Below are 26,254 nucleotides of genomic sequence, written 5' to 3'. Positions count from 1 at the left end.
CAGTCTTCCCTTGAAGTGTGGTAATAATTGCTTTATCTTCCTTAAAGGAACTCCACTGAGATTTTATGATGTGACCAGATTGGAAATATTTTTCAAGATTAATATTTCCGTTTGATGTAGGTCTAGACCAATAACTTGTGTGCAAAATTTCAGATCACTCGCTCACTCCATTTTCCAGAATAACTATTCTAAATGACCTGAATTATTTTTGTGTATAATTCTTAATTACCTTTTTGCCTATCGTTCTGTTTTAGGTGCCTAAGCTGATCTATGTAAAAAAATTCAAACTTTTGGACCTCAGTGGAGTTCCTTTAAGGATTTTTTTTCGAAAACTTATGTATTAAATAAATCATTTTTTACTGTGTATTTTTTAGACAATCAGTAGAAACAGTAACAGGTCACGTAAGTCACGAGCAGAAAGTGCATCACATGGTTTAAATAGAGGTCAAAGTTCAGACAGTGACAGTGACCATGAAGAGGGAAAGGGCACAACCTTTGAACCCGATTTCAACACAGTTGACATCAGCGATGAAAAAGCCTTTGACACAGACTTGGAAGTTGAAGGTATTTATGTTATTTACTCAAGTTAAAATACACATGTAAAGGAATAAAGGGAAGTAATTCAGGATAATTTGTAAATAAGGGGAAGTAATTAAATTCATGTACTGGTATCCAAGGGCAGGTATTATAAATCATATGTATTATGTTAAGTCAAATGATAATAAAACTTAATTAATCAAGGGTAATAAGTGTTTAAGAAGGAGAATAACTAATGACCATATAATTAGGTAGTCAAGTACCTTAATATGATGTACTTCCACTTCACTTCAGACTTGCATGTTTTGCATGTAAGATATATTGAACTCCTTTCACATGGCACTATTATAATACATGATTCTATTATATTTATATAACAGTACACTCTGGAGATTTTAATATAAAGCACTTCATGTATATATAATTTCTAATATGTTTTTATTGAATGATTGAATGATTTTGCATATGTTAATATGTTTTGCATAAGTTAGAAATAAAGTTTTCTATCCTTTGAAGTACATTCAATCTCAAGGGTAATGTTAAAAACATTTTGAATTACAAATGTATTGTTAAAAAACTGATTTTTTTTTCACCATTGGACTATTTATAGTCTGCAAAATGATGTAATCATTTATTTTCCCTTCAAATGCTTGTTTATATTTTTATTCCATATGTTAGATATATTAAGACATAATGATGGTCAAGACAAGATTTGTCTTGCTAAAATTAGTAAATTCATTGCTTATTCTACCTGGAACTCACCAAATCTGGGTTTTTCCCATCTTATCCCTGGGTACAAACAAACACCATAAAAGCTTCATGGTGCAGTAACTCTTCAATCAATGCATTGCACATAATATTTACCTAGTTGTATCTGTAAAAGTTTGCTTGTACTCCATGATATAATGGGAAAAACGCACATTTGTTGATGTTCGAGAGTATCCCTATTAATTTTCATTCAAAGAAGACTAGTTTACTGAATCGTTGTAATCTAGATTTAGACACCTATTTGACCACTTTTGATCATTTTGATATGAAAGTACTTTAGCATTTTGTTGATTATTTGTCACTATGCATGTAGCCATCCCTAAGATACCGCATGTTGTGGACGGAGTTTTGGATTTCCAAAGCGTGAGACTCGCTTATAGTGAACAGGCGGCACTGCTGAAAGCCGGTCAAACAGAGCTCAGTATGAATACATGTAGTAGAATGTGTACCATACCATTTTGTAGACTGTGATCTTTTTTTTTGCTGACTTTTTGAGTTTTAGAATGTGTACCGTTCCATTTTGTAGATTGTGATTCTTTTTGCAGACTGTTTTGAGTTTTAGAATGTGTACCATTCTGTACTGTAGACTGTGATCCTTTATGCAGACTGAATATGTGATAGAATATTGTGCTTCATTCTATTTTGTTTTGTAGTGAATTTTTGTTTTACATTGTAATCGGCATTATTCCATTTTGTAGACTGTTAAATAAGTTTAAGAATGTGCACCATTCTGTTTTGCCTTAAACTAACAAGTGCAGCCACTGTTTTAAGGTTATGATTGGACAAGAGACTTATGGACTGAAATCATTCATTAAACAACAAGTCTTATGCCCATTATTGCTTGTATTTTACAAATTGTTGTGGAGAAGTTGTTGTTACCTTGTGAAATAAACAGTTTTGTTCATTATCTTAAAGGACCAATAAGCCTTTGTCAGAATTGAGGGGTCTTTTTTTTTAAAACATAATAATTATACTGATGACAAAAAGCTTAAAATAAAGGAGATTTATACAACAGAAAATAAGAAAACAATTGTTATTTTTGTAAATTTGTGTTTTTGCTAGAGTTAGTGGGGCATTTTGTGGATGGATCCTACGGTAAGATATTGCACAGTTTGGTTGGAATATTGGTAATTTAGGTTGGAGTTGGGTTAAATATAGAGATTAGGGTTAATGTATTGGACTGGTTAATTTTTAGCTCACCTGTCAAAGTGACAGGGTGAGCTTTTGTGATCGCTTTTCGTCCGGCGTCCGTCCGTCCGTCCGTCGTCCGTCTGTCGTCCGTAAACTTTTTCTTTAAATGACATCTCCTCATAAACCACTAAGCCAATTTCATCCAAACTTCACAGGAATGTTCCTTTGGTGGTCACCTTTAAAAATTGTTCAAAGAATTTAATTCCATGCAGAACTCTGGTTGCCATGGCAACCGAAAGAAAAAACTTTAAATATCTTCTTTTAAAAAACCATAAGAGCTAGAGCTTAGATATTTGGCATGAAACATCTTCTAGTGAGTGTCTACCAAGTTTGTTCAAATAAAAGCCCTGGGGTCAAAATTGGCCCCGCCCGGGGGGTCATTGATTTTCCCTATATGCATATATGTAAAAAGTTAAAAAATCTTCTTTTAAAGAACCCAAAGAGCTAGAGCTAAGATATTTAGCATGAAACATGTTCTAATGGGTGTCTATCAAGTTTGTTCAAATAAAAGCCCTGGGGTCAAAATTGGCCCCGCCCCAGGGGTCATTGATTTTCCCTATATGCATATAGTAAAAACTTAAAAAAATCTTCTTTTAAAGAACTCAAAGAGCTATGGCTAAGATATTGAGCATCAAACATGTTCTAATAGGTGTCTACCAAGTTTGTTCAAATAAAAGCCCTGGGGTCAAAATTGGCACCGCCCCAGGGGGTCATTGATTTTCCCTATATGCATATAGTAAAAACTTAAAAAATCTTCTTTTAAAGAACCAAAAGAGTTAGAGCTAAGATATTTAGCATGAAACATGTTCTAATAAGTGTCTACCAAGTTTGTTCAAATAAAAGCCCTGGGGTCAAAATTGGCCCCGCCCCGGGGGTCATTGATTTTCCCTATATGCATATAGTAAAAACTTAAAAAATCTTCTTTTAAAGAACTCAAAGAGCTATGGCTAAGATATTTAGCATCAAACATGTTCTAATAGGTTGTCTACCAAGTTTGTTCAAATAAAAGCCCTGGGTCAAAATTGGCACCGCCCAGGGGGTCATTGATTTTCCTTATATGTGTATTATAGCAAAAACTTAAAAAATCTTCTTTGAAAAAACCCAAATAGCTAGAGTTAAGATATTAAGCATGAAACATCTTTTAGTGAGTGTCTACAAAGTTTGTATAAATAAAAGACCTGGGGTCAAAATTGGCCCCGCCCCGGGGGTCATTGATTTTCTTTATATGTGTATAGCAAAAACTTAAAATCTTCTTTGAAAAAACTCAAATAGCTAGAGTTTAGATATTAAGCGTGAAACATCTTCTAGGTGTCTATAAAGTTTGTTCAAATAAAAGCCCTGGGGTCAAAACTGGCCCGGCCCCAGGGGTGTCATTGTTTTTAACTATATGTGTATAGTAAAAACTTTAAAAAAATCTTCTTTTAAAAAGCCCAATGAGCTAGAGCTTAGATGTTTAGCATGAAACATCTTCTTATGGGTGTCTACCAAGTTTGTGCAAATAAAAGCCCTTGGGTTAAATTGGCCCTGCAACATTGTGGGGGGGGGGGGGGGTTGGGGGGGCCTATATACAGGTGAGCGACCTCAGGGCCATCATGGCCCTCTTGTTTGTATAACTTTATTATATTGGTAGATTCTTTTTTGCAGGAGTTATTGCCCCCATGATAATGTTCCTCATTCTGATGATTCTATAAAGTATACAAACTAATAATGATGGGCTTTTCTATAAAGATATAAGTTTATAATTTAAGATTGATTTTATGTCTCTTATATCAATGATAAATAGATAATTTTAATGTATACATATGTGAATGTACATCTTACTTATAAAATTATGTTGTATTTAGTCTTAGCTTGTTTTGGTTTTTATATAGGAATTGCCCAGCTTTGAATTTGGTTTTGTCTAGTGTGACCGTACAGAACGACAGTATCCAAATAGAATAAAATTTCACATTTTCAACATCATATTGTATGATGAAACAAGCTCTTTGTACCGAGTGGCTTGCTAGCATATAAGATACAATGGCCTGTATTCTTTTAAGGCCACCTGTATATAATTAAGTACATGTATTCAAAAGTTAACTGTCTTATTTTTAAATAAAATGAAAGCAGACTTTTTCGCACAATATTAGTTTTTTTTGTTTTTTTTTTAGTTTATACAAATTTGTTTTAGTTTCATTGTGTTGGAAGCTATAAGCTTATGGAACACTCTCGAATCTGTTCCTCAGGAACCTACTAATACTAAGCAATGAATTTAAAGTTTCTTGCTCTTTTAGGAAACAACAGCTTGCCCCTGACAGGGTTTGAACCCACGTGGTCAGCAATTCTTAGATTATTAGTCCCACATGTTAACCACTCGGCCACGCCACCACTCAATACACAATATTAAATATAAAGATGTATTATGATAATATTACCATGATATATTATGAAAGATTTAGATCATTAAAGCCAGAGTACAAGTTACATTTATGTACGAAAAATGGATTTTGATAAATATGCCCTTGTTATATAAGTCTTAACATTGTTTGGAAACCAAGCTTAACTTGCATATTAAGAGTTTTGAAGATTTAATAATCTAAAAGATAGATTGACTTTTTTTCATGCTTCGGTTTTAGAATTTTAAGTGCATATCAAATATTGATTAAAATCAATTGACGAATTTTTAACAAGAATTTATTTTCACACTGAAATTCTAATGTAAAAGCAAATATGAATGTTTGTTCATATAAATTTGCTACTAAACTTAAATATGTTTAAGTACCCAGTCCATGTACAACTACTACAATCATCCCAGATTATTATATAAAGTGGGCTTAATTTATATCCATTGTATTTTGAATTAAAAATGATTCTTTTTATTTGATTAACCTATTTTAATTTTTGACAAATGAACAGAAATCAAGGGACATTATTTATAGAAAAAAAATCAGATATTAAGGATTGAAAAAAAAAAAAAAGCTTACCATACTCAAGAATAGCTTTTTGTCATTTTATCAAGGAACATTCTTGGGGACAATTTCCACAATTTCTTGCATAAAATTGTATTGAAATTGGTAAAATCAGGAATAAATCTTGCATTTCAAAGTCATGATCTGTTTCAAGACCTGCCTGATCATTGCATTCTAGAAATACAAATTATATTATTATCATCTGCAAGCATGTCAATTGTAAAGCTTAATGCTTGTCCTGCTTATGTAGGATGTATTTTTTGTCAGTCCTTCTATATCTATACCTATATCAATAAGGTCAAGGTCAGAAACAAGTAGACTTTGCCTATGCTACTAGTATAAAGTATTTTTTGGGAGGTGCAGAGTCCCATATTTCTGAAAGAAAGATATTGCCCATACATATCATCTTATCTCTTTATATAATTTAAAGGGAGTTAATCCATTACTGTACTAAGGTGATGATATGTTAGCACATTGAAGTACAATATGTTAGACTTAAAGAACCAGGCCACCCTGCACTGGTCATAATATACATTGACTAGACACTACAATTATGGTGTTACGTAATAAACTCATAGGTTTAATTATTAAAATCAGTTAAAAATCTAAAATAATAATGAATAGTTCCAAATTTGAAGCTGGGCAACTCTGTTGATCAAATTTAGTGGTGTAAGTGAGAAGAAAAAAATATGTTACTTGTTTAATGGTACTCTGTAGGTAAAAGTTGAAAAATGATTGTATGAGTATCACACTGTCTGCACAGATTACAATTTTTTCTCACCATTTTACCATAATCAGTGTTAAAATGGCAGATATTTAGTGAATACATTGTATATATGTAAACAATACATGCAGTAGGTGTCCTACTGGTGTCCTACAATGCGGTGACTGAAGTGTGCTCTAGTAAATTCAATATGGCTTACTGCAATGATCTGCAGTGAAAACTACCAAGGCCACCACCACCAGTAGGGGTCCTGCTGACCATTTTGTCCCTGAAAAAGAAAAACAGTGTATTAAACCTGATATTATTTACAAAAGAAGTGTACTTCTATTGTAAAGAAAGTTTTATACAAATATAACCATTACTTCTTGTTCATTTTATTATAATAATCAATGAAATGGCATGCTTCCAGACTTAAATGTTTACATTTAAAAAACAAACAACAGAAATGCATGGAAGACTTCCATACATTTTCAAATTGACCTGATTTGAATTTTCAGTCCAGAATTTTATTTGATTCATTTTGTTAAAGTGTTGAGAATCATTTTCATATTTCTAGAAGCTGCCATGAATTTAATTTTACCCTGAATTTTATGTATTCTTCTTTTCCTTTAGATGCCCATCAGAAAATAGCACATTTGCTAACTTCAGGTAGTCAAGCACTGCATAAAATAGTTCCTGTGTCTTACGTTTGTGAACCAGTATACAAAAATTCTTTGGCATTTGATTGGCTCTTATCCTGAGCACAAATTTATTTTTAACCAATAGCTGAATTGTCTTTTAGAATGGTTACCATGTATGCATCCAAACTTGAAAACCAGTCTGCACTGCACTGTTTCATTTGATTGGCTCCCTTTTTTGAACAAAGATTTAACGAAAATGTTTTTGTAGACTGGCTCTGAAACAAGATATTATATATTCATCTTCACATTATAGTGTTTTGTTTAGGGTTATTTTAATTATTTAGGTGTAGTTATGTGCACTGGGTCAATTTTGTGAGGTTTTCAATAAATTTTAGGTCAGCCCACATTAGTAATGCTTTTATTCTTGGTGCTTAGACTTGTATTAGTAAATAAGCTTGTAAAATTTATACATATTTGTATATAAGTTTGATTTAAATTTTCATTATGACATACACATAGGAGAGCTCATTTTATTATATAGAAGGTATGTCTGTTGTTTACCATAAAGTTTGATTTGATTCAGGACATAGGGAACTGAATATTGAAAAAAAATCATCATTCCATTGAATTTTGTTCTCAAAGTTTGTACTGTCATCCTGTATAGAGGGTTTCTGTTACAAAAACTCGCTCAGTTCTTGAAAAGTCATAAATAATTTACTCATAGTATTGAGATTAATTAACCTTTAGTCTGCTTGTGGAGACTGAACCTACCCGTGTGACCTGTGCAGGCCAAGGTCAGCCGTCGTATCTGTGCCTGCACTGTTCTCTAGTCATTTGGTCTATTTTGTAAAAAAAAATCCCTAAAAATGATAAATGGTTTTGTCCACATTGAAAAATGAACAAGCTCATTTAAGATATTTAGCGGGATAAGGGTTACACATTTTATGATGCTCAACCACACAATACAATCACGACAATGTAAGTTGTTGCTAAGCTAGGTGTTTTACTAAGATCTCTGACTCTCAAAAACACAGTGATAACCAGATTGAAGACCATGCTATAAAGAAAGCAGAGATAGAGCATGGATTAAAATCATTAAAATAAAGCATGTCTTCCAATTATCTGCTTACAGCTTAGGAAAACGTTTTTTTATGGTCTTGACATTCTGCATTAAATTGCACCGTATTGATTGAAATCTTTTGATGTTTGCACTGATAAAATGTTATTGCATTGCGTTTCTCATGTCATTTTAATCTTGGTTCAGGACAGCACATAGCAATTGCATGCTCTTGCTTTATAAATATTCAGTGATGAGGGTGACTTACGCATAAAAGTGTGGAAAAATCAGAAATTTTATATCCATTAAAGCAAAATTTTAAGTCGGCAAAATGTAGAGTAGAACTGCAGGCTTTATTGAACTGTATGATTAATACTTTTATAGTGATCTTGGAAAATTAGCATCATATTTTGTCAATTTCATACTTTTTTGGTAATGAAGACTTTTTATGAAGATCTACGTATATGAATATCACTGTATTTAGGATAATAGAATTCATAAATCATGCAGATTTAAGTTCAAAGAATATTTTTAATATTGCCGAAAGATAGTAATATATTAATTATGTTATTATATATGTTATGATATTAATGGTTACTCTTATAATGTATGTTTCTAGATCAGTCCGCATCTTACGATCACACGGGGAAGACATCGTACATCGACACATGTAAGAAACTTGGCGTTGTTCCAGCATCATACTACCTGCGTCACATGCAGGACCGACATTTAAACATGAGGCATCATGGTCTAGGTGCCGCGGGGATGAGGGCTCTGGCAGAATCATTATCAGTATGTTTGTCAAAATTTTTACTACCCTAATTTATATGTAGTAGATTTGCCATGGTCTGAATTTGGGATTTGGCGTGTTAATTTTTACTTAAAATAGTGCCTATTATTGAAACTATAGTCCAAAGGATTAAACACTCTAGCAAGTATTAATTTACTGTTGAAGAACGGTCATTTTGTTGCTCAAGAAAATACACAGTATCCATGATAGGGCTCGAACCTGGAACTTCAAATTTCCAAAGCACATGTGCTTCTTAGGCCCACTGCTGCTCTTAATTCCTGTAAAATTAAATGGATTTAATTAATGTATAATATTATACATCACTATGAACATGATATAGTGTTGACTATTAAGGAAGACAATGATGAACAATCTTATTTTGTTTTTCACTTTCAGTCGAATACAAATGTGTTAGAGTTAGATCTCAGTGATAATTGGTTGGGACCTCAAGGTGGGTTGGCTGTCTGTGAAATGCTCAAGGATAACTGTTTCATCACAGAATTGGTAAGGTTTTTAAATTAATAAATGGCAATATGTAAAATCTTTTTTATTTATTATTAAATTTATTGTACATTGATTTATTCAGGTGTTAGGAGAATAGCTTCTATGATATAACATATAGATGAGAGGAAAGTGGCTGTTAACTTTGAAAAACAATATTTAAGCTTTTCTGAGAAATTTTTATATATAAGTTTACCCAGGGTCTTTCAAATAGAATGGTCCAGAAACGCGCTATGTAAACCCTTCCCGCTACAATTAAACATGTCTCAGCAGAACTTGGTATAGTTTGCTGTATGCAAATCAGGTAAGTGTTCAAGGAAAGGGTGAAAATTAAATACAAGAGTAAAAATGAAAATTCTAAAGGCATGATGTTCTTTAAAAATCTATTAACTTGTGAAAAACAGAAAAATATTTCAGAAAATAATGTTTTTAAAACCATATCTGTTGTAAAACATAGATTGCTTGTTTAGAAAATTTGATGATGAACAGCGCCATTTTGAAAATGCATCAAATTAAACATCAAAAATTTGTAAATAACATCGTGAAATATTGTAAACTTTTTACATGATACGATTAAATAACATTTTTTGTCTGTAAAATCAATTTCTATTTTCTCATTGAACAATGCATAAATTAAAGCTTATAAAACTCAGACATAATTTCAAATTTGAGCAGTAATTTTTTACCTTGACACAGGGAACGAAAAAATTCCTAATTTCATTGCAAATCTATAAAATTGTTACTTTTAAAGTAAAAACTAATAATGTAATGTAGCCAGAATAAGTTTTCAGTAATTCTTTGATCGATTTAACAAAACATTTTATCTTATAATTTGATTTTTGAATGGTCATGTACTATGCCAGATCACGGTCAGTAAATAACCTAATCACATGATTCAACCGAGACATCTTTTTTCTTAAAATTGGTTCGACTCCAGACCATTCTGTTTGCAAGACCCTTGTTTACCTAAGCTTTTGTCATGAATTTTTTGTTATCTTTCTATGTAACATTAGAAGGAAAATGCTTTAAGCTGCATGCCTCCAGATGAGCCAAAATATTTCAAGAAAATCAAACTGGAGAAGATTCAAGATTAAAGTGATAATTATCATCTTATGTGCGATTAATGATTGACTTTGCAATATTGATCACCATAATTCTACTGCATGCGCTAAGGGCTATTTTTGCATATTTAATCTCATTTTTGGAATTACGTGGATTTTTAGTGCGATTTGTGATGTGTAAATTATTTTCTTTGTCTGCCTTAAAAAAATTTTTCTTTCAAATACATTTTCAAAATTTTCATGAAGATTAGCAAGGATCTGGAGGCATGCTGCTTTTAATATTTCTGTATGTTTATTTCAGAATCTGTCAGAAAACAGACTAGGAACAGAATGTGCTCCACATCTATCTCAGATTATGCAACAGAATGTCACTTTAACACATGTAACTCTCTCAGGTATGTGAAAAGGCAATAACCTTTTTAACATCAAGGGCCTTAACTCTTTAACATGTAACTCTCTCAGGTATGTGGAAAAGTCATAACCTTTTTAACATCAGGGGCCTTAACTCTTTAACATGTAACTCTCTCAGGTATGTGAAAAGGCAATAACCTTTTTGGCATCAAGGGCCATAACTCTTGAACATGTAACTCTCTTATGTATGTGAAAGGCAATAACCTTTTTGGCATCAGGGGCCTTAACTCTGTAACACATGTAACTCTCTCAGGTATGTGAAAAAGCCATAACCTTTTTGACATCAAGGGCCTTAACTCTTTAACATGTAACTCTCTTATGTATTGTCAAAAGCGCAATAACTTTTTGGCATCAGGGCCTTAACTCCTAACACATGTAACTCTCTCAGGTATGTGAAAAAAAGTCATAACCTTTTTAAACATCAGGGGCCTTAACTTCTTTAACATGTAACTCTCTTGTATGTGAAAAAGGCAATAACCTTTTTGGCATGCAGGGGCCTTAACTCTCTAACACATGTAACTCTCTCAGGTATGTGAAAAAGTCATAACCTTTTTAACATCAGGGTCCTTAACTCTTTAACATGTAACTCTCTCAGGTATGTGAAAAGGCAATAACCTTTTTGGCATCAAGGGCCATAACTCTCTAACACATGTAACTTTCTCAGGTATGTGAAAAGGCAATAACCTTTTTGGCATCAGGGGCCTTAACTCTCTAACACATGTAACTCTCTCAGGTATGTGAAAAAGTCATAACCTTTTTGACATCAAGGGCCTTAACTCTTTAACATGTAACTCTCTTTTATGTATGTGAAAAAGCCATAACCTTTTTGACATCAAGGGCCTTAACTCTTTCTTTAACATTAGAGCCTTTAATTATAGTGTTGTTGCTATTAGGGTCATAACTCATTTATGTATTAAGATTATGATAATTCTATGCACACAGTAAGGCTCAAGCATGATGTATATAGGAATCTTAAGTTTCATTCTCAAGATTTTGCCTGAGTATTGAAGCATGACTTAACCTAAATTGTTGCAGATTCAAGGTCAAGGGCCATAACTCTTTACATGTCGTTAATTCTAATTAAAGATTTATATACCTAAGTCCTGTTATCTCAGGACATGTTGCCATAATTATTTGAATTTGTATAGGTATTAATAATTTATTAAGTTAGACAGTCTGATCCTACTTAATCTTGTCTTCCATCGAATTCTTCATAATGCAGGTATAATTATAATGATTTAACTTTTTTTTAATCATCATGTACAAAGTAGTAAATATATAATTCCAATTTCAGGAAATGAATTTGATGACCATTCTGCACCATATTTTGCTGAAGCCATTCTGGTATGAATATTTATTTTCATTGTTTTATCATAGATATTAGTCTGCAGATGAAAATATCTCTTAAAAAAATAATCTCGAAAAATGTTTCTTATTGATAATACACATTGTGTTCGCTTGCCCTTTGACAAATTTCAGTGTTAATAAAAAATACAAATAAACATTTTCATATTTTATGTTTTGTCTTAAAAAAGTACTGTTGCATAGTTTTTGAAGGTCTACAACTTTTAAATGAAATTCTTGGAAGGGCACTTGCTATTTAAGATGAATATTCATATACTTTTTTGGATTTTTTTTTACAGAATTCAACAAAAGTACTACATTTAAATCTAAGTCATAATAATTTTGGGGATGTATCCGGGACAATATTGGGACCAGCAATAGCAGATAACTCATGTATAAAGGAACTGGACCTGTCCTGGAATTGTATACGCAGAAAAGGGGCTGTTGCCATTACGCAAGGGGTTAAGGTAATTTCACACACAGTTCATTTTTATTCTTTTTGAAAAAATCACAAAAACTAATTAGAATTATGACAAACCCGTCTTCACTGAAGGCAGGGAGGATCTATTTCATCGTTTGAAAAAAAATAGAAAATTACATTTCTTCATTAGTAATTCTAACACAGGATTAATAACTATTTCAATAGCTATTTAATTGATTACACTTCTGGACAATAAATGAATTTTTTTTCTTTACTAAATTTAATTTTTGATTCATTTAAATTACTGTAATTTTCATTGAACCATGTTTTTAACTGCTTTTTTTAGATAACCAAATTTGTCCTTAATTGCATGCTATTATATTTGTTGTTATTACATTCTTTGAATTTTTCAAAGTTTTGGAGGATTATCAAACTTGTACAAATTTTAAATGTCATGTTACTTAACTTGATGATTTATTTTCAGAATAATATATTTTTGAAGAAGATTAATCTATCTTGGAATGGATTTGGTTTAGAAGGTGCACTAGGTCTTCAAGATGCTTTGAAAGGAAACTCAGTTTTAGAAGAATTAGATATATCGTAAGATTTCCCTGAATTCCTAAATTTTTTACCTTTTTAACCATAGTTAACCATTGACCTGCTTTTGTGTAATGGACTTGGCCTGTTTTAAATTTGGAATGTTCCAAAAGTAGTTATAGGGGTGTCAGTATCAAATACACTAGTGGCACATAGGCAAGTTCATTATTTTTGCTGGTATTACAGAGTGAATTTTTTTTCCATATTAGTAAAACATTCTATACTGTGAGATACTCTTCTCCTTTATTGAAATTCATCCTTGAATTTCTTATGGGTACAGAGTTACACATTGCAATGACTCTCAAGGTATATACCATAATGTCTCCATGTTAGGCATCACATGTTACAGTGTGTAAACAGACCAAAGTTTATTTCATACGGTGATTATAATTAAATATTGAAAGCATTGGAAAAAGTATGGAACACCTGATGAGCCATGTTTTAATTATTGATATAAATACCAGAATATATTAAGAATTATTTCACATAATGACACAAGCACTCAGCATCAGGTTGTTATATGCAACCATATTAAAACTGTCATCCCTTGTCAGACTAATAAGACTGCAATATACTATACATGTATATTCTGCTATGACAAATGCCTATTTGATTCACCATCGGTGGATTTCATAAAAAGGGTCTTTCATTAATTACACTATTTAGTTTGATAGAAAAATCCTTATATTTTAAGTTTTCAGTTTTTCACTATTTCTAAGTCTTGCTCCTATAATGTAGGTCTTTTCTCCCTGTCTGTTTTTCAGCTAAAACAGGCATTTTTAACCAGGTTTTCCGAAGGAAAAAACTGGTTATTAGATTGAGGTATGTCGGCGGGAGGGCGGCGGACGGGCGGGCGGGCGTAAACAATTTCTTCTGTGCGCAACTCCTCCTACATTTTTCAACGGAATTTTGACCAAACTTTTCACAGAAGCTTTGTCATCAAGTGACCTGGCGCATATTGTCGGGGTTTTGTGATTGGATAATATTTGACCTAATTATGGCCCTTTGTTTTTTTTCCTTATATAGAATATATAGTGAATAATTTCTTCTGTGCCCAACTGTTCCTACATTTCTCAATGATTTTGACCAAACTTTCACAGAGCTTTGTCATCTATGCCCTGGTGCATAATGTCAGGTTTTGTGATTGAATAATATTGACCTAATTATGCCCTTTGTTTTTTTCCCAATATAGGATTATATAGTGAACAATTTTCTGCGCGCAACTCCTCCTACATTTCTCAACGGAATTTGACCAAACTTTCACAGAGGCTTTGTCATCAAGTGCCTTAGGGCATATTGTCAGGGTTTTGTCATTGTATAATATTTGACCTAATTATGGCCCTTTGTTTTTTTCTTATACAGATTATATAGTGAACAATTTTTACCATGCGCAACTTCTTCTACATTTCTCAACAGATTTTGACCAAACTTTCACAGAGGCTTCGTCATCAAGTGCCCTGGCGCACATTATGGGGGTTTTGTGATTGGATAATATTTGACCTAATTATGGCCCTTGTATTTTTCCTTATACAGAATATATAGTGAAAAAAATTTTCAGTGCTGAACTCCTACATTTCTCAACGGATTTTTTTTCAAACTTTCACAGTAGCTTTGTCATCCAGTGCCCTGGTGCATATTGTCGGGGTTTTGTGATTGAATAATTTTTTATTTAATTATGGCCCTTTGTTTTTTTTTTCCTTATACAGAATATAATTATAGTGAACACTTCCTCTGTGGCAATTCCTCCTACATTATTCATGTGATTACATTGCACATAGTTACATTGTTTGTTGCTTGTATTTGTATTTCAAATACAACATATTTATCTACAATGGTGATAATTGAAAACCTGGTTTCATGGCATTGCCATGTTTCTTGTTTGTTTGCTGGGTCTATGCATTTATTCAGTTTTATTGCAAATATGCAGTTACAGGAATGATAAAACCAAGACTTATAACCTCATGTAGACTCTTAATTGATATGACTGTAGCATGATAAATGTATTTCTTTTGACATTACTATTATAATTAATTTGTCATTTTTAGTATAGATGCATTTTATGTACTAAAATGTTCTATTTTAGAGCTGTAGAACCTTGCTTATGAAAATAAAATGTTTTCATGAAATAATTTCAGAAATAATCGTATAACTGCAGAAGGTGCTGTAATTATAGGAAAAGGAATTTCAGTCAACGAAACACTTAACACATTAAAGGTAATATAATGCATTACTTATGCAACAAGTAAAGCTGAAAAGTCACCATATGTTATTTAAAGTTTTGGTTTGACTTAAAACCAAACAAAACAGAAATAGTTACTGTAATTTTTTCTTTCTATATATAAATTAATGGTGTAAATATTTCAAAGGGAGCTTAATCTTTATGTTATATATCTATGATGTAATTGAATTACCTCCCTTAGCATGCAAAAACGTGGTATTTTATTACTATGCATGATACTCTGAATGTAAATTATTCTTTGGGAATAGGCAATATAGGAAGAATAAAAAGATTGTTTGATCTTGTATAATGTATACAATATCAATTGTTACTGAAAATAGTTATTTGTGGAATGGCTGAAAAAGTAAATCTAAACTCTTGTTATAATTTCATTTGGATTTTGGAGGTTTATGGGCAATTTTGATTTTAAACTTTGAACTTTTTGAGCATTGTTTCCATTGGCAAACACATTTTGTAAAATTTATCTTTTAGTATAGCTTGTTATTCTATCCAGATTTTTTCTGTCCAAGAGATATGAGGAGGGTTTTTAAACCCTCTGCCTGCTGTATTTCTTCAATGGCTTTGCGCAGCTTCCATCTTTGGAACTGTCCATTAACATTCTTGAGGATATCAAGATGAAAATTTAAAGGTAATCAGCCATCAATATGGAGCCTGGTCAGAGTGCACAGATGTACAGGCTGGCCTTGCTCTATACTGGTGGGAAAGGCTGAACACTTTCGGTTCTAAGTTTAATGATTATAATCTAAGTTTTACACCTATAAAATATATCATGTTTTATATTGTAGATGGGAAAGAATCCTATGCAAAGTGCTGGATGTTATGGAATTTGTGCTGCAATTTTACGCAATCCAAACTGTGTGCTCAAGGTCATAGACTTCAGTGTAAGTATATAAGTATATATTATTAGTTATAAAGATTTTTGACAAGTTATATGATCCTTGTTGTTTGTATGGTTATATTGGAAACAACCGTTTATATACAGCCATATAATCTGCCAGGAATCTTTATGACAAAATAATACAGCAAACTCCCTTTTTTTAGGGGAAAAATGTGAGTTCTAAATAAATTGACAGCAGCTGTGTATAGAAAACTATATAAATGTCATGATTGAAGGCAAAGGATGTCATGTTATTGAGTGTGATGTACCTCCAACACTTTGGTCTATATTTCTGCTACTGATGCAGGAAGTTTATAAACAAATAAAATTTTAACACCTTGCCTGATAGAGGTAATGGACTCTACCAACGTGAGTTTTACTCATGAAAAAAGCATAGGGGTCTAATCCAGGAGATTGCCAAAGTCTGATCATGGTCTGTACTGTTTGCTTTTCAGACAGTGAATTTTTTGTAAAATAAAGAATGATTTCCAGTGGTCTTGTGATGGTCAAGTCCACTTAAGATATCTAGCATAGTTAAATAGCTTTTATGCAGTTTCCTTCTATTTTATTAAAAATAAAATGTGCAACCTGGTTTTGATTTAACTGTCCGTGTTTTGTTTTCTTTAATAGGATATACTGGTAAACAAAGATTTTGAAGATGTATTCAAACAGGTTCAGGAACAAATCCCCGATATCAAGCTTGCACATGGTGGCATGGAACCACCCCCAAAGCCTAAAGCTAAAGTTCATCCGATGGTAAAATTGGTAAATTACATAGAGAAACATGAGCTGCGATTGGTCGATTTTTTCAACAAGTTTGATAAGGACGGGAGTATGAGCGTGACACATGAGGAATTTGTGGAAGGAATCGAGGTACGGTGTCCATTGTTTGCCATTAGTTGAAGATTATTTGTTTTATGATTTTAATTTTTTGTTTAATTTTTTTAATTGTGGTTTTTTAATTAATCAGTTCAGTGGTTTAATATAATAAAAGTTTGATATTTTTCTTGTTTTGAAAGCTTCACATTTACTGGCAAGTGAAAAATTGATCTCTCTCAAAAAATTGTAGCATTGTTGTGGTGATGTGTTGTATGAACAAATTGAAAAATAGTTTGTTATAGATGTCTTGCATCTTAAAGACGTTTTCGGGTGTTTTCATATAGACATATAGGCAAAATTAAAACTGTTCAATAGAATTCCTTTATTATTTGTGGGGAACAAATTTTTATGGTTTTTGTGGATAGGTCAATCCACAAATTTAAAATTCAATGAAATTTCATTTCGTCTGCTGTAAGACGTATACATGCATGACATTATTTACATCTTAAATTTTTGAAAAGTAAATAGTCCTAGAATTTAAGAACCCATGAAATTGTTCCAAGAAATTTCATTATTGTATAATTGATCATTTTTTTTTTACATTACTCCATATTCATGTAATTATGTTCAATGATAAATTGTTAAACTGAGATTTTTTCACTTCAGATGTAAATGTGATGCTAAATTTATTATTTTTATTTTATTTTGGTTTTTAAGAATTTATCTAAACACAAATTATATGAATTTAGTGTAAGCATTTAGATTGCCATGATGTTTTCCCTGTAATTCCATTAGAAAACCCTTTTCAGAAAGATTTATTTTTATTTCCTACCAACAGTTTTAGTTGAAAATAATGTAGAACTCCTCTATTTTATGTGTTACTCAGATTTTGTTTTTTTGTTTGATTTTCATTAATTTTTCTTTATAAAGTTGGAGAGTGTTATGAGCATGTTAGTTGTATCGGGCATATAATTCCTGTATTATCTTCCTCCAATCTCAGTCCGCTATACTTGCAGTTTCCTATAGCTCCTTCATTTATAGACCAGTGACTGAAATATTGAAGGTTGAACGCAAAACTGCAGAAACAAACATGAAACACCAGTTTTGCAATCAACCTTTGATATTTGATTTAATAGCAGAATTGATAGATGATTAAGTTTGGTTTGAGGTCAATTTGCAAATGAAAACTTTTACTTAGTCTTCATCTATTTACCCATATCAACTTGGTATGTTTTTTCATACTTGATTTGTGATTGTGTTAAGGTCACTGGAGCTAAAAATAGATTTTGGAAAAGTTTTTCTCATAGGTTTACTATTAAATATGTCTTCTAAGGATAAAAATAGGGTATCTTTTATTTAAGTTTCATATTTTTTTTTTTTTTTTTTTTTTTTTTTTTTTTTTGTAATCGGCAGCTTAGTTTAAACACTTTTTGGACCAGCCAATAGATATGCTACATGTATATTAACTCACGGATTTATATAATATAAATCTGTGATTAACTAGACTTGGTCATGTCTTGTATTTATTTTATCCTCTGTGTTTTATGTTTTACTTTATTTGCTTTTAACTTGTTAAAACAGACTGCAAGACAGGCAATAAAAAAGAATGCACAGGTAAAGTATCCTATTTCCATAGCAACAGAATATCTCTCAAATTGTTGTTGCTATGGGAACGCTAGATATTGGTTACTGGAGCTTATATTCACATATTCTATCAATTAAACTCTATTTTGCTTTATAACAACACTTGGTAATGGATGCATAAATGGTTTCCATAGCAATACTAATTTTTAACTATGAAATTTGTACAAATTTTGAATTGTCTTGCTAACATCAGACTGAAATTTACAGTACTTATATCATTCAATTTAACTACCTTGTTTGCTTAACTTTAAAAAACTAGAAACAAATTTCAGTTAGTGACACATTTACTTGGTTTGTTCATTATTCAATAAATCATAAATATTGTTTTTTCATAGTCAGTCTTCAAGTTAGTTTAAGTTGTTATGGTAATAAACACAATATTATAAGAAGCTAATAGACTTTAATTCAGCCTCATTAACTTAACACTTATAATATACCCTGCTGGAATGGAAAGTATAAAGATTTTGTCATCATTGCTATGAAATATGCATCTGTATTATGTTTTGGTTGAATTTTCTTAATTTCCAGACATTCAATTATTAAGTCTAAATTAAACAACTTTCTAAAATGTGTATAGATAATTGATCAACATAGAAATATCAACCATACATCAGTACGATTTCAAATGATAATAGCTCAACATTAGTTTAAAAATTTATTTGTGAGCTAGTTTTGAATTAACATTTCTCAGAAACATAAGATTTAGATTATAGATATTTTATAAATTTTATTATAATAAATGTTACATTTTCAAAGTACATGTATGAGTAGCCCACTACTAATATTCTGTTTTCTTTCCCCCAAAAAACAAAATAACAGTAAAATAATTAAGTCTTCCTGCCTTGAAAATTACTTAGAATAATCCATTTATTTGAATGAATTACAGAAAAGTTAGAATATATAATACCCAATTACTATTTTGTTCACTTACTATGACTCTTTAAAGCTTCATGCCTCCACAGATGAGCCAAAATATTTCAAGACACTCAAACTTGAGAAAAATGTTCAAAGATTTTAAGAAAAGTAAAAAAAATCATTAAGATTCAAGTAATGATTTAATACATGTTTTATGTGATTAATGACTGATTTTGCAACTTTATTTCTGCATTTTAAATGCAGTAAGGGCTATTTTTGCATATTTTGGCCTCTTAGTTGTAATTTACTTGGATTGTAAGTGCTATGTGTTAATTTCTTTTCTTAGTTCACCACACATTATTTTACTTTAATAACATTTTCAAAACCTTCTTGAAAATTAGCATAATCTGGAGGTATGCTGTTTTAACAAAGAATACTACATGTAATTTAACAGGTGTCTGTGAATTACTAGTACCTGACACAGATATGAATGAAATATTATTACCTGCAAATGTGACTGCAAATGACCTATTACTGCTATTAATTGAAATTATTTACTAAGTGATAGATATAAAAATATATTTTAGATTGTGATGGGTTTGAACCATGCTTTTGTTGTTAATAAAAAGGTTAAATTTAAGCGCTTTGTTGGCTGCTAGGAGAAAATTGTAACAATTTTATTGAGAACATTCAATATTTGCTCATAGATTTTATATAATCTTGGCCATACTTAGAAGCTTTGAAAAACAAGTTTGCACAAAGATATCACTGTACATGTAGTTAGTATTAATATTTTATGTATATAATATAATATATATATAGCATATGAAGATGTAATGAAAAATAAATCGTATTATTGTATATAGTAACACATCACGCAAGCGCACATCTGCACACAAAGCTTATTAGTCCCCTACCGGTTTACTGGAGGGGACTTTAGGTTTACCCTCCGTCCGTCTGTCAGTCCGTCCGTCCACAAAACTGGATCCCGCGATAACTTGAAAAGTACTGAAAATATTTTTATGAAACTTGATATATGGATAGTTGGCAGCATGGAGATTATGCACGTCTTTTTCTTTTCTTCCTATGTTGAAAATTCTGGTTGCTATGGCAACTAATAGGCTGAAAATATGGCAAATTTTACACATAAACTGGATCCAGTGATAACGCAAAAAGTACTGGAAATATTTTTATGAAACTTGAAATATGGGTAGATGGTAGTCTGGAGATTATGCACGTCTTTTTCTTTTCTTCCTATGTTGAAAATTCTGGTTGCTATGGCAACAAATAGACTGAAAATATGGCAATTTTTACACATAAACTGGATCCAATGTTAACGCAAAAAGTAATAGAAGTATTTTTATGGAACTTGTAATATGTGTAGATGGCAGTCTGGAGATTATGCACATCTTTTTCTTTTCTTCCTATGTTGAAAATTCTGGTTGCTATGGCAACACATAGACTGAAAATATGGCAAATTTTACACATAAACTGAATCCAGTGATAACTCAAAAAGTACTGGAAATATTTTTATGAAACTTGACATATGGGTAGATGGCAGTCTTGAGATTATGCATGTCTTATCTGTTCTTCTTATTTTGGTTTATACAGAATTTATTTTAGTTCGATTGTGTAGGAAGCTATAAGCTTATAGACACACTTTCGAATCCGTTCCTTGAACCAACCAGTACTGAGCAATGAGTGTAAAGTTTCTTGCTCAAGGAAACAACGACTTGCCCCTGACGGGGTTTGAACCCATGCGGCTAGCTATCATTATATTACTAGTCCGACACGTTAACCACTCGGCCATGCCGCCACTCTTCTTATTTTGAAAAAATATTGGTTGGCAACAAATATGCTTAAAACATGGCAAATATAACAATATTTGTGATTAGTCAAAAAGAGCTGAAAATTTTTATGAAATTGCATCTTTAATTCCAGTTATCTCCTCTTTAAGAATTTTGCTTTTTAAAATGTTATATTTTGGTAACAGGGATGTTTCAAATATTAAATTTAGAGTGTCCTTCAGTCCGTCTGTCTGTCTTTTCAACAAAACTGTTTCCTGTGATCACTTTTAAAGAACTTTTCCACCAAATTTACTTAAAATAGAGAAAAATAAAAACATTAGTGAATGGCCAATGGCCCTTCAGAATGTTGATGGGGTTCCATCCGGTAGGGGACTTATGGATTGCTTGCAATACTATGATAATTGCTTGTTATAACTAACTTGTGTGATGGACTAGTTGGAAGCGCCCATTGTGAATGTTAGGGATTCCAAATTATCTCAATGCTAAATTTAAGAAGTTAACAGTAAATGTAGAGTCCTGTTTGTCTGTATGGATGTACAGATTGACCTACATCTATACTGAATACGGGTTAAAGAGTAACGCCCCAACAACCACGGCGTCACACTGGTTAGGCAAATCATTATTGGTGTGTGCAGACAAAGCGTCGGGTTAATTCTACAACCCCGTAACTCGATTTTGGGCAAAATTGAGATTTTTATATCATTTTTTTCGTCTCAGTGAGCTCTTCACAGTGAACATACTTATGTAGTTGTAGACCTTACATAAAAATGTTTATTTCCAATTCCACAAACCCGTAACTCGCTATTTACATCAAACTTTAATTCTAGAGTCCAGTAACTTCTCGTCCAATCAAACAATCTGATTTTGTACCACGTGATACATGACACAACTGTAATGGCTGCCTACTGTATCACAACCAAATATTTGAAAAACCTTTAGTGATTTATTTAAAGATAATTACAGCATATTACCTTACAGTAATATACATATATTGATGATTTAGTTTTTATAGCTCTAGCATCATTTTGAATTATATAGTAAATGTCTTGAATAAATAAATATGTAAATACTACATTTATTCGGATGATTACCATTTCGGACAGAATCGATGAGTACTATATTTTGTTTTGTTTCCCGGAAGCTTCTTATTTTCAAGTTTTTACACTTTTTGTAGGGATACTCATTGGCTATATAGCTGAACCCTTTTTTCCATTTGCATTTTGATAATCCATTAAGTTACAGTTATAAGATATTCTTGAATGGAAGACAAAATACCACTTTGTTTACATCTAGATGCTATCAGGACAAATTGTTTCAGATCTGATTCAACGCTGTTTTCTAAAGCACGGAAAGCATCTACTTAATGTACACTCTAAATCAAAAATTGAAATATTATAGCAACATAGGTATGTGACAGAAATGCATCGTCGGATACCCACGGTTGATAAACATGTAACATAACAAGTGCATACTTTTGAAAAATTGATGTAGATATCATTTGATAGTAGCATTGATTTTCAAACAGACGTGTAATATTTTACACAGTAGGAGAAGTTAATGATATTTTTTACTTGAATTGTTGCTATGTTTCTAGCCGAAAATTATTACACTTAGTCAATTTTGCTTCAAATGTTTCACTTAGAACCCCGTATGTCGCTTTAATGGTGTAGAAATGACCTGAATGTTTTGCCAACAACCCAGTATCTCTCGAATGGGGTTTTAGAATTCAGAATATGTATGTGTTTTCTTATTTATTATGAAAAATTGAAATAAATTATTTGAGATTTTAGCTTTAAAATTGTATGCACAGAAATAAAATTTGGTATGTATGTATAACATATAGATTCCTTAATTCACTGAAAATTTTAGCTTTATACGGTTTATCATTAAAAAGTTATTACAGTTCAAACTTTCAAATGCGATTTTCTAAAAATGACAAAAAATGACATACGGGTTTGTAGTATTAAGCCGACGAAAGGTTTCAAGCTTGCTAAGAGTGATCACAATACCTTTTGCTGACGGCAATATACTAAACTAGATGCTTGGTGCTAGGGACAGTCACACTTTATCTTATTTGATATTGAGAAAATAAGATTTTTCCAAAAAATTAACACTTTTTACAGAAGGCAATTTTCCTAGCATGCAAAGGGTTAAAATTTGTATAAGATATTTGATTTTATCACATAAACTGCAGCGTAGGAATGTAATAAAGCCATTTAATAAAAACGATATTACACTAGTGTAAAACACTTTGATATGACGTCATTATTTTGTGTTATGTATAAACATAGCGTTAAAACGCACTAATGTAAGCGTTACTCACCGTGACTATAGACGTGTCATTGATAAATACTCTTTTTTTAACAGTTTACCAATGTGATAAATAGAATATAATTGTGTAAATTCAATACTAAATTTATTGAACTCCTTGAATAAAACAATATTATGCTCACACTCAGAGGCTTGCATAATATATATTTATTCAACTTGTTCAATAAACTACACTCATTCAATATCCTCTATATATTACGCTGGTCTGGCTTAGCTTTTCTTAGTTAAACTTAAGCATTTTGTGTCACAATGGTAACTTTGTTAAATTAAATATTTCATTATTATACACTTCTCCATGCTTATTAAATGATGAACTTCACTTTGTAGTGCATTACAGTTTTCTGAAATAATGTTTTATAATGTATCAATGAAACTATTATACTTAGCAATTAAACAATGAAAACTTTATGTGAGTAGGAACTAATAATGATTTGGTAAGTTTTAAAGCATAAAAATATTATTTTTGTTTATAGTAGTGAAAATCTTTTTGTGATATTCAAAATGTTTAATTTAATCATCGAGTGAGTTATCTTTTGCTGTAAATGGAGATTCAGAATAAGTGTACCTATTTCTGAAAGGGACTTCATTGAGCTTTTTAGACAGGAAAAGAAAAATTATTTTCCGATTTTTTTTGTTGTATTTGATGTAGGTCCAGATCAATAATTAAGCTAGCTCATTTACAGAATTTCTGATCATCCGCTCACTCCCTTTTCCCCAAGTATAATTATTTTAATTGTGCAAGTAATGACCCAAATTAAAAAAAAAAATGTTTTAACAGTTTTCATTCAGATCAGACTAAGAACAGCACAAAACAAAAATTTTCATTTCAATTCTGATTATTTTTGCTCTTCAGCCTTTGTAAATTTTCAGTTTAAAGTGCCCTAGCTGAATTTTGTAAGAATTAAAAAAAATTGTTTTTACATTTTTGGACCTCAGCTGGGCCTCATTGAGATTTGATTTAAAACTGTGTTGTATTTTGATGTTACAGGAGACAGGTATAAAATTAAGTGATGATGAAATTGAGGAACTGCTAAATGAACTAGACAGAGATGGGGATGGAGAAATCAACTATAAGTAAGATTTTCATTTCAAGATAGTTATTTGAGCCGCATCAGGACAAATTTAATCAACATAGTGCGTTTGCGACCAGCATGGATCCAGACCAGCCTGCGCATCTGCGCAATCTGATCAGGATACATGCTGCTCGCTTACCAACCCTATTACAATTATAGAAAATGATAGCGAAAAGCATGCATCCTGATCAGACTGAGCGGATGCGCAGGCTGGTCTGAATCCATGCTGGTCGCAAACGCACTATGTTGGTTTTGTCGTGACGCGGCTCATTTAATGCATTTATTTAATTGCTTTATCTGTGTTATATGTTTAGAACATATCTCAATTGTTTGACAATTTTGATTTTCTTTTAAAATATATTCATATGTAATGTTATGTAAAGTTGAATTAGATTATTACATAGCGAAATGAAAACTATTTCTACACACTTAGAAAATATCCTATCGGATTACAGGTACATATGTACCATTTATCTAATTTGATCTACAATTTTTGTATGTAAAGATATGATTTTACTTTCAGTGAACTGGTAGTGAGTCATGTAGACTTCCAGGAGAAGAGGGAACAAATCAACACAGTGCTGACAGTCATGCAACCACGACCTATGACTACTTGACCTATGACTACATGACCTATGACTACATGTACTTGACCTATGACTACATGACCTATAACTACTTGACCTATGACTACACAACCTATGACTACATGACCTATGACTACATGACCTATGACTACTTGACCTATGACTACATGACCTATGACTACACGACCTATAACTACTTTATCTATGACTGCATGATCTATAACTACACAACCTATGACTACATGACTTATGACTATTTGACCTATAACTACTTGATCTATGACTACACAACCTATGACTACATGACCTATGACTATATAACTTATGACTACATGACCTATAACTACTTGATCTATGACTACACAACCTATGACTACATGACCTTAGTCTAATGACTACATGACCTATAACTACTTGATCTATGATTGCATGACCTATTACGACCTATGACTACATGACCTATGACTACGAGACCTATGACTACACAACCTATGACTACACAACCTATGACTACATGACCTATGACTACTTGACCTATGACTACATGACCTATGACTACACGACCTATAACTACTTTATCTATGACTGCATGATCTATAACTACACAACCTATGACTACATGACTTATGACTATTTGACCTATAACTACTTGATCTATGACTACATGAACTATGACTACATGACCTATAACTACTTGATCTATGACTTCATGACCTATGACTATTTGACTAATGACTGCTTGACCTATGACTACTTGACTTATGACTACATGACCTTCACTTTAAGGTCAAGAGGATGTTGGTTTTTTTATCGTTGCCATAATATTGATCAAAACAATCAAATTTTCCAAGAACATCAAATTAGCTTGTAGAAAAAACTTATCAGAGAATTTGAGGTTTTTGTAAAAGACAAAAGTTTATGGACTAGTTAGTTATGTATATTAAGTTACTTAGCTAAATTAAGTTATTTTTTGCATTGTTATATTAATTGTTGTAAGAGTCATTTGTTTTAAGTATATGTTATGCAGATTTTGTAGTTATTATTTTTCAGT

The 26,254-nt window shown here is 31.7% G+C and overlaps 1 protein-coding gene across 5 annotated transcripts; it reads left to right on the top strand.

The window, feature by feature from the left end:
- Positions 1 to 374: 374 nt before the first annotated feature.
- On the top strand, positions 375 to 25,283 carry LOC132720804 (leucine-rich repeat-containing protein 74B-like; the record flags this gene model as incomplete). Of its 5 annotated transcripts, XM_060705024.1 has the most annotated exon segments (15): positions 375 to 564; positions 2,368 to 2,400; positions 6,781 to 6,816; positions 8,465 to 8,637; positions 9,032 to 9,139; positions 10,499 to 10,592; positions 11,903 to 11,952; positions 12,252 to 12,419; positions 12,858 to 12,973; positions 15,106 to 15,184; positions 15,995 to 16,090; positions 16,717 to 16,959; positions 18,487 to 18,519; positions 24,532 to 24,617; positions 25,140 to 25,283. In XM_060705024.1, coding segments are annotated over 15 exon segments (1,599 nt in total), but the record flags the coding sequence as incomplete, so codon positions are not given.
- Between the last annotated feature and the right edge of the window lie 971 nt (positions 25,284 to 26,254).

This window comes from Ruditapes philippinarum, unplaced genomic scaffold (assembly GCF_026571515.1).
Source record: "Ruditapes philippinarum isolate M1 unplaced genomic scaffold, ASM2657151v2 ctg6642_1_1_1_1, whole genome shotgun sequence".
Taxonomy (NCBI): Eukaryota; Metazoa; Mollusca; class Bivalvia; order Venerida; family Veneridae; genus Ruditapes; species Ruditapes philippinarum.
Note: the sequence above shows the minus strand (reverse complement) of the source record. Positions and strands in the feature narration are given on the sequence as shown.